At 26.6% G+C, this 11,283-nt stretch overlaps 1 protein-coding gene and 1 pseudogene across 1 annotated transcript in view; both read left to right on the forward strand.

Annotated features, from left to right (window-relative positions):
• The window catches only part of LOC111622131, an 89,613-nt pseudogene that overhangs the window by 73,203 nt on the left and 5,127 nt on the right, over positions 1–11,283 (forward strand).
• LOC111622133 (CCR4-NOT transcription complex subunit 6-like-B) overlaps positions 1–11,283 on the forward strand; it is an 88,239-nt gene that overhangs the window by 32,088 nt on the left and 44,868 nt on the right. The window contains exons 3-4 of the mRNA XM_023364457.1: positions 3,726–3,883; positions 10,614–10,768. Of these exons, the coding sequence (XP_023220225.1) occupies positions 3,726–3,883; positions 10,614–10,768 (313 nt within the window). The remainder of the gene's footprint in view (positions 1–3,725; positions 3,884–10,613; positions 10,769–11,283) is intronic.

Raw genomic sequence — 11,283 nt, forward strand, 5'->3', positions numbered from 1 at the left:
GTATGTTCAGCATTAATAAAAGTTACCAAAATGATTAATTTACTGTTTTTTTGTTATTTCTTACTTTTTTTTTATTTTTATTTTTTTTCTTTTAGATATTCAGCTGAATAGTAACCAAATATTCGTTGCATCATTAGTATATTTAAGAGATATTTAAGTAGGAGAAATGTGATTGGTTATTATTTGATATAAATTAAATTTTCAAATAAAATTGGTTTTATTAAGTTGCAATAATGAAGATGTATGGTTTAGTGCATATACTATATACATATACATATACAAGAATAGAAATTATACTGCTTTTTCTCATTTATATGTCTTTGGATGCTTGTATTACTTGTATTCTATGATAAAATATCATAATAAAAATTGTTAACATGAATTGTCTTGTTAAAAAATTGTATTATTAAATAAGTAAAAATGAAATATACTCCATACTGATAGTCATTTGAATATTTTCAGAATTGGTTGAATATATTTAACATATATTGAATGTTTTCAGTTCATTATCATCAGAATTATTACATTCTGATTAACTTTATTTAAAAAGTGTATAGAAAAAATATTCTTATTGTGATCATAAACTCAGTTTCTATTATTTCTTATTACTTGACAGATCATTACTCACATTATTCTTCATTACCGATTATTTGATTGTTTCAATAATATTTGAAAACAGATCTTTAGATTATTACAAACAAATTGTTTGTCAATTGCTTGAAATTTTTATTACTCAGAAATTCAGATTTGATTCATAATAAATAAATAAAACTTAAAGAAGCAGAATCATAAACTTCTGAATCTGTCAAGCCTTCATTTTGAAACTTAGTTTAATTAATTAATTAAATAGCACAGTAATTTCATCAACAGTAATTTAAGTTTTTTTTTTTTATTATTATTAATCAGTTGTTTAAAATAGTACATTAATTAATATGAAATATAAATTTCAAGCATTTAGTTAAATTTAGTTTGAGTTAAGAAATAGTATTTCAGTAAAAACCAAATTTTTAAAAAATGTGTAGAATTAAGATTTTTAAAAATTATTATTTAAATTTGAAATATTTATATTGTTCTCATTTGCAAATTGACCTGCTTTTAATTATTTTATAATTAGTTCAGTCACTTTCAGTAATAAAGAAGTTAGATATTATTGTACTTAGATTGTGATATATTTACTAAAATTTTTTTTTGTAACCTATATAAATATTTAATTAATAAAAATTAGTTTTATATGTTACTGAATCAATTTTTTAAAATATTTTGTTGTTTTTTTCATTTATAATTCTGAAGTATGAAATTTTGATAGATAAAACTTATGTTGATTTAAATAATTATATATGTGAGAGGTTAAAATAGCATATTTTATATAACTATTATAACATAATAATACACTATTGGCCATTAAAATTGCTACACCAGGAAGGAATGCAAAAAACAGAATGATATTTATTACACACACACATTATAGTGGGAAGAACAAATAATTAAATTTTCAGGAAATTTGGAGGTATAGATCATGAAAAATTAATACCCAGAGTAGTCATCTTTGGCAGCAATAACAACACTTATCTGCTTGGACATGAAATTATTAAAATAAAATTCTTCCTCATTCACCTTATTCTCCATACTTTTTGCCAACAGACTATCACTAAGTCTTCAAGGAAGAGGATACAATTTAATGACTTCTTGGCTTCTCATTCTCATGATTTCTATCAAATTGCATTAATGCATTTCTATTGCAGGGGGAAGAGAGTATTAATGTTGGTGGTGACAATTTTGGTTGAATGTGTAAGTTTTAAATTAAATTACTAAACATTCAACGTCAGAAGTAAAAATTGGTCATTTCATTTATTTAAATCTAATATTAGCCAGCCCATGGCTAACATCTTTACAAGGAAAAGTTAGTCTTTTTATAGATGGTTTTGGATGATATTTTTTATGCTTAATAAGTGTTGTTGTTTTCCTTTCAAATTGCTCAAGAAGTGTGCATGTCCAGTATATAACTCCAAAAGAATAAGCGAATACAGGTACAACATATTAATTGCTTTAATAGTATGATATTATTATTTGAAAATGTGGTTATATTTTTATGTTTTAAAATATATTTCAATGTTGACACCTTTTATTTTATAATAAACTAGCTTACCCATTGCGCATTGCTGCGATCTCAGGAGAAAGGAAATTCAAGCAAACTCGTTATGATAAAATTCAATTTACATTTTATCATTTTTATTGAAACTTATTATTATTATTATTCATTTTCATTGGGAAAACATTTCAAAGTGTCATTTCAATTCTATTTATTTATTGGAGTGTTTGTGGATACACAATATTTTTTCTTTTTCCATCTGGTGCGTACACGAATAAATCAGAAGGTGACTAAACTAATGGCTAATTTTTAAATGTTTTGACTACTATTAACATATAAATTTTGAGTGTATAATGCATTTACTTAAACTAAAAATTTAAATTATTTGATACTAAATGTACTGACTTCTATATGAAAATCTTAACACATCAATTGAAAAATATTGGCTCTCTGAATAATTTTAATATTAAATCTTTTAATTATTGATTATATNGTAATCGTATGGGAAAAGATGATTCACCTTACGACATTTTCATGATACGATCTCAGTTTCGGAACGGATTAATTTCGTATCCTGAGGTACCACTGTATAAACAAAACTCCAAGAAAATTTTGTATATGCCTGGCAAAGAAACTAATCAACAAATTAAAAAATTTCTCTATGCTATCTCTTTAGACATTCTTTTTCAAAATATGAACATAGTTTTATTTGGCTGGCAACATGTTCAGATGCCAGATCTGTTTGCATGTTTTAATGGTTGAATATATGCTTTTGGTGTTTGACCAACTTTACTGGTATCATTATAAAATTCACTTTATTAAAAAATGTGTGTTATGGTATTGCCATAGTATCATTTCATTAAAATTTTGTCAAAGTCACTCATATTTTGAATCCTTTTTTATAATTCAGTGATCTCTTTCTGTGACGTAATGATTTGAATTCATGGAGTGAATAGAAACACAATAAAAAAAATGTCTGTTTCTATTCATCCATGTAATTTTTTCAATACTAGTGGTTTAAAATTTGAAGAAGTTTAAGACCTAGCTCTGAAATAGCTAAAAAATCTATTTATGTTTCCATATTGGTCTTGATTTATTTTATTGGCTTGGTGATTTCTCTGCGGTGAAGGTATATGGAATATAAGGACTAAGCAAACTGTATGTTGTGAAAATCTGTTAATTTGAAGAATGTGGCTATGTGTGGGGCCCTTTCAACCCATGGGTGAAAAGAAACATCAATTAAAAAAGAAAAAAGTAGAAATTTGATTACTTTTTTATATCACTCACTGAAAGTTGTTAGAGGATAAGAACAATTTTTTTAAAGACAACTTAAGAGGTTACATCATTAACATTATTGGAGTTACATAACCATTTACATTTACACAGAATTTATTCACTCCATTTTACTGGTATAATTGTAATTATATACCCAAGATTTTACAGAAGGAAGTTGCTTAAAAATAAATTGTATTTTTAAATTTTCTATCCTATCTGTATCTAATTATAAAATGATTTTTAAGTTATATATAGATAATTTTTGAATCATAATTATATTCTAAATGTGTAATTATCAAGTTGATATCTTTTCTGGCTATAATTATTTTGAATAAATGTCTAAATTTATTTTATGTTTCAGGTGTTTTTACTGTGATGTGTTATAATGTCTTGTGTGATAAATATGCCACAAGACAAATGTATGGCTATTGTCCAAGTTGGGCTCTGTCTTGGGAATACAGAAGGAAAGGAATTATGAATGAAATTCGGCATTACTCTGCAGATATAATATCACTTCAAGTAATTATAAATATATATATATTTATATACATGTTTATTTATCTTTAAACATATTGACAAATATATAGACATAAGATTAAGATGTTTTAAGATCTGTTCAGTTTGTTTCATTGATAAGAAGAGGAAGTCAATTGACAATTGATATAAATTTGATTTAATATGATTAGTTGGTGAAATGCTAATTTCACTACAATGTTAAATATTATTTTCTTTGACCACTCTTAACATAACATACATTTCTCTTAATCATATTTATGATTATTTGCCATCTCCAACAAATCTCAGAATGAATATATCTACATAAAGCATTATGTCATTATTTAGAACATCACACTATAACTTTGAGAATAAATTGTTAAGCTGTGTTTTATATTTACTTGTCAATTGAAATGATAAAGTTCTTCTATAGCAATCAGTACAGTAAACCCCCTATAAAACGGGTTCATACAGTTCGGATTCCTATATGACTGAAAAAATTGCGACCATATTCATATAAACACGCTAAAAGAAACTTGTATAATTCAGTAAAATGTCATCGCCGACTTGTGTCGCGACAGGATTAGTTGAATCTAGACCAATAGCGGATATTGCACAAACCATTGAGTTTAAATGAGCAGCAGACCTACTAAAAACCATTTATTATTTAATATCCATAAAAATTATATTTATATTAATGATGTCTCCAAAATTCAGCAAAGTTTTCGCAGAAAAATAATTTATCAGGAAGCATGCGAGCGCCATTCAATGCACCACTCCACGACGAAAACAAGCTTAAGCAATGGCGTCGTTGAACGGTGCACACTCGGTAAGTAATCCTACAATTTTTTGTTTATAGCATAGTTAAACATTTACTGCCTAATAAATGGTTGTTTTGTGGTTAAAATTATAATTGAATATTTGTAAGAGCTACATATGAATTACATAACATTTACAAAAAAATAAAATAAAAACTATTATAAAATGTATAGTACTCTAAAAACTAATGATGTAACACAAAACATATTACATACATACTTGACAACCTTTAAAATGGGGAATAGCTGGGACGCTGGTATAAAAACATTGACAGCATAAAAAGCAAAATAATTTTTTATTAATTAACATTGATATTGTAGAATGCTTATATTCAATACCTTTAATAAAGAAAATTTTAACATCATCTCCGCATATGATATCTTATAAAGCTATTGTCATACTCTAGACTGCACAATTTAAAAATAGGTCAACTATTTTATGGGACATATACCTAGATTCTATCTTGATGTGTCATGAATTTTGATTCTGCATGATGAGTGCATCATGCAGAATCAAAATTCACGACACATCAAGATAGAACATATCATAAATCTAGATGTAGATTTATCTAGGTACAAATCTATCTAGGTATAAAAACCTAGGATAAATCTAGGTGTAGGTGCCTCCTGTTATATGTTTTTGTGCAATGTTTTGCTTTGTTAATAATTTCTTTAGTTACAGTACAATGTACTCATGACGATTGCTATCAGTTAGTTTATTAACTTTCACTGCAATTATGAAAGACAATAATTTTTCTGTTATTTATTTCCTATCGCTGTCTTTTTCTTACCATACTGAATATCTTTTCCTTTTGCCTTTACTCAGCCTTAGTATTTTACAAACCATCATCAGAACTTACTATTTTACAAAGATTACAAATCTTTGTAAAGTCCCACAAGTCTCAAAAAACTAGCTTCTTTTCTTGGGAAAGTTCATGCCATATAGCCTGTATATTCTTAAGTGATGAATCAGATATTTCTTCTTTTTGGATGGAGAAACTGTAGCACTGCCCCAAATAATTTAGTATAACTGTAAAATTAATTTGTTTCCTTCTGCTAATGAGTCAGTCACGATTGATTTAACTGCCAATGTGAAGACACTTAACATTGCCATATTTGAGGATGCAATTTATCATATCTGCCACTTAAAATAATATCTGAGCTAAAATTCTCACACATATACCAATATACATATATAAAAATTTTCTTTCCCAATTGAAGGAATCTGAGAATATTGTTCTGATTCACTTCAGTCATTTATAATAAAATACAGGTAATTAAAGTTATATGGTAATCTATAGTTACCACTTATACATTTATTAAACCATGTAGACCATAAATCAATATACTTTTTATTTAAACAGTTTCCTTAGTTTCCTTTAAATACCTAAAACTGTGTTCGTGAAAATACATAAATGCAATGTTACAGTAAAATTAATTGCAAAATTCAGTATACATTGCAGCATGTATTAGAGATGCATGCTGCAATGTATGCAATGCAGATAACAATGCATTACTAACCAAATGTATGTGCATATTTTTTATTCTAATATTAATAATGGGGTCAAAGTATACCTAGGTAACCCCAATGGCGGCGTTTCCGACTCTTCGTGNATCTTGTGAAATTATTTTAGTGCAACCTATAAATATTTTTTGTATTTGCTCTGATCTAGGCTAGAAGTTATTGTTGTGATATAAATAACTTCTTATCAAGTACAAGAAATGAGTTTAGACTATATTTTTGTATAAATACTGAACCACAAACGTGAAATAAGTCTTATGAATTTTATTTAGGGCTGAAAAAATTGCTGTAAAATAGAACTAGATTCCAAAATAAAATGGATATTATACAGAAAACACAATATGGTAAAAACTGATTAGTTGCTATAAATAAAAACAAATTATGTTTTTTGTTATAAGTGAGATAAAAAATATTTACAAAACACAACTAAAAATTTTTTTTAAATTAAGCCAAATATATCTGTTCTAACTTTGAATTTTCTTGTGAATAATAAAATTGATCTATATAAAACTTCTAACACAAAAAAGTCAAAACAAAATGGCTTATTAATGAAAGATAATTACTTTCAAATGAAATAGTTGACATCAATATTCAAATTTTTTTACAATTTATTAAACAGTAAATCAGGTAAGTGCCATTTATTATAATAATCACAGATAGTAGTATAAGTCCAACATGCTGTGGAGTATATTTTATTTTTATTTATAAACTTAGGTATGAAACATTTTTTTGAAGGTATATTTTAGTGATGCAACGAATAGTATATTTGGCCTTAGGTCGAATATACTATTGAATACTGAATATTTGGCCAGGAGTGTGGCTGAATAGCCAAATATTCAGGCAAACTATTTGGCTTGATTAATGCATGTATGAAAATTGGCACGCAAACTGCATTATGGCAAGGATCACGCACCCTGCTCTCTATTGGCCTGCTGTCACTATGCTTGCCAACCGCGTGAATTCTTGACAGTTGTAGCAGACAGACATGAGCGTCATGGCAGTATGTGATAAGTGATGATATCAAATGGGGATAACAATGAAATGACCTACATGTGTAAATAACGGGAAAAAACCGGAGAAGGACCGCAAAGTGAAAATGTGAAAATAAATATTAAATTGAGTTGATAACATAATCGAACAAGTTGGCAGCTTATTGGCGCGAAATTCGCAGCCGTCAATGCCAAATAATTGTTCTCATAGATTTCAGAAAGCTAAATGCTTGTAATCAAAGTCACTTAGCATGAATGGGCAAAAGCCTGGGGCCGTTCAGGTTACCAATCTGTCTGGAACTTCAGTTATGATAAATAATTTTCTACAATGAAACAAAAAAGTTCATTTAATTTTCAAGTTTATAATAAGGGATGATTTCATAAAAATGCTTTACAGATCATTAATTATTATTATTTTCACAATTTATGACCTAAGTTTTGATCTAATGTACCCACGCAGTAAAAATTTTCATACAAATTTTTTACCTTTTTCACCCCTTTATGGTTGAATTTCGTAAAATCTTTTCTTAGCACACCTAAACTTTACAAAAGGAACACACCCTCAAATTCTAGAACCAGTAGTTTTGGCTCTGCGTTAATTATCCTATCAGGACTTGTTCTTTTATACACGAGTATATAGATGACTAAACTACATAATAAGTAGGTAGTTTTCATATGATTTGTTACCTTTTTTTTTATCTCCTAAAAAATTAACTTAGTGCAATTTTTTGCTTATTTATGTAAAAGATCAAAGGGAAGGTAATATAACTTTCTCAAACTTGAAATGTATGTTCAGCATTAATAAAAGTTACCAAAATGATTAATTTACTGTTTTTTTGTTATTTCTTACTTTTTTTTTATTTTTATTTTTTTTCTTTTAGATATTCAGCTGAATAGTAACCAAATATTCGTTGCATCATTAGTATATTTAAGAGATATTTAAGTAGGAGAAATGTGATTGGTTATTATTTGATATAAATTAAATTTTCAAATAAAATTGGTTTTATTAAGTTGCAATAATGAAGATGTATGGTTTAGTGCATATACTATATACATATACATATACAAGAATAGAAATTATACTGCTTTTTCTCATTTATATGTCTTTGGATGCTTGTATTACTTGTATTCTATGATAAAATATCATAATAAAAATTGTTAACATGAATTGTCTTGTTAAAAAATTGTATTATTAAATAAGTAAAAATGAAATATACTCCATACTGATAGTCATTTGAATATTTTCAGAATTGGTTGAATATATTTAACATATATTGAATGTTTTCAGTTCATTATCATCAGAATTATTACATTCTGATTAACTTTATTTAAAAAGTGTATAGAAAAAATATTCTTATTGTGATCATAAACTCAGTTTCTATTATTTCTTATTACTTGACAGATCATTACTCACATTATTCTTCATTACCGATTATTTGATTGTTTCAATAATATTTGAAAACAGATCTTTAGATTATTACAAACAAATTGTTTGTCAATTGCTTGAAATTTTTATTACTCAGAAATTCAGATTTGATTCATAATAAATAAATAAAACTTAAAGAAGCAGAATCATAAACTTCTGAATCTGTCAAGCCTTCATTTTGAAACTTAGTTTAATTAATTAATTAAATAGCACAGTAATTTCATCAACAGTAATTTAAGTTTTTTTTTTTTATTATTATTAATCAGTTGTTTAAAATAGTACATTAATTAATATGAAATATAAATTTCAAGCATTTAGTTAAATTTAGTTTGAGTTAAGAAATAGTATTTCAGTAAAAACCAAATTTTTAAAAAATGTGTAGAATTAAGATTTTTAAAAATTATTATTTAAATTTGAAATATTTATATTGTTCTCATTTGCAAATTGACCTGCTTTTAATTATTTTATAATTAGTTCAGTCACTTTCAGTAATAAAGAAGTTAGATATTATTGTACTTAGATTGTGATATATTTACTAAAATTTTTTTTTGTAACCTATATAAATATTTAATTAATAAAAATTAGTTTTATATGTTACTGAATCAATTTTTTAAAATATTTTGTTGTTTTTTTCATTTATAATTCTGAAGTATGAAATTTTGATAGATAAAACTTATGTTGATTTAAATAATTATATATGTGAGAGGTTAAAATAGCATATTTTATATAACTATTATAACATAATAATACACTATTGGCCATTAAAATTGCTACACCAGGAAGGAATGCAAAAAACAGAATGATATTTATTACACACACACATTATAGTGGGAAGAACAAATAATTAAATTTTCAGGAAATTTGGAGGTATAGATCATGAAAAATTAATACCCAGAGTAGTCATCTTTGGCAGCAATAACAACACTTATCTGCTTGGACATGAAATTATTAAAATAAAATTCTTCCTCATTCACCTTATTCTCCATACTTTTTGCCAACAGACTATCACTAAGTCTTCAAGGAAGAGGATACAATTTAATGACTTCTTGGCTTCTCATTCTCATGATTTCTATCAAATTGCATTAATGCATTTCTATTGCAGGGGGAAGAGAGTATTAATGTTGGTGGTGACAATTTTGGTTGAATGTGTAAGTTTTAAATTAAATTACTAAACATTCAACGTCAGAAGTAAAAATTGGTCATTTCATTTATTTAAATCTAATATTAGCCAGCCCATGGCTAACATCTTTACAAGGAAAAGTTAGTCTTTTTATAGATGGTTTTGGATGATATTTTTTATGCTTAATAAGTGTTGTTGTTTTCCTTTCAAATTGCTCAAGAAGTGTGCATGTCCAGTATATAACTCCAAAAGAATAAGCGAATACAGGTACAACATATTAATTGCTTTAATAGTATGATATTATTATTTGAAAATGTGGTTATATTTTTATGTTTTAAAATATATTTCAATGTTGACACCTTTTATTTTATAATAAACTAGCTTACCCATTGCGCATTGCTGCGATCTCAGGAGAAAGGAAATTCAAGCAAACTCGTTATGATAAAATTCAATTTACATTTTATCATTTTTATTGAAACTTATTATTATTATTATTCATTTTCATTGGGAAAACATTTCAAAGTGTCATTTCAATTCTATTTATTTATTGGAGTGTTTGTGGATACACAATATTTTTTCTTTTTCCATCTGGTGCGTACACGAATAAATCAGAAGGTGACTAAACTAATGGCTAATTTTTAAATGTTTTGACTACTATTAACATATAAATTTTGAGTGTATAATGCATTTACTTAAACTAAAAATTTAAATTATTTGATACTAAATGTACTGACTTCTATATGAAAATCTTAACACATCAATTGAAAAATATTGGCTCTCTGAATAATTTTAATATTAAATCTTTTAATTATTGATTATATTACGTGTAATAATAAATTTGAGTATTTTGAGATTAATATTTGATATTTTAATTTATAGGAGGTAGAAACAGAACAGTTTTACAACTTCTTCTTACCTGAATTAAGACGAGAAGGGTTTAGTGGAATATTTTCTCCAAAATCCAGAGCCAAGACAATGTCGGAAGGAGAAAGGAAACATGTAGATGGATGTGCAATTTTTTATCGTGCTAGCAAGTAAATATTTTATTATTATTGGTCTCAGAAATTTAATATACAGTGGTACCTCAGGATACGAACGCCCCAGCATATGAAATTTTCAGGATATGACATGAAATTTGAACATACCTTTGCTCCATGATACGAACAAAAACTCACCATATGACGTTACATTAGTTAACAGTGCAATTTTTTATTCACTTCTGTTCATCGGTCTCAGTCTGCGTGTTTGCTTCGTCGTGGAAGGATCTTGCTCGATAAAGGAAATCTTGAGGTATTATCAGAAAGTGACTGATTTTATTGAAAAGAAACATCCCAAAAAGGTTCACACTGGCCGTATTGCTGCTCAGAGTAATGACATTTGCCTAAGTCATTTTAGAAACATTTTAAAAAGTAGGCAAAGCCAAATCTCTTTGGATAGATATTTTACCAAGCGACCTCTATCCAATGAAAGTGCTGGTGGAAGTGAAAGAAAGAAAGCAAAAGGCAGTGAATAAAAATTAAAATATATTTATATATATAAAACAACACTA

This window comes from Centruroides sculpturatus, unplaced genomic scaffold, assembly GCF_000671375.1.
Source record: "Centruroides sculpturatus isolate CEXI.00-Female unplaced genomic scaffold, Cexi_2.0 scaffold140, whole genome shotgun sequence".
NCBI lineage: Eukaryota > Metazoa > Arthropoda > Arachnida > Scorpiones > Buthidae > Centruroides > Centruroides sculpturatus.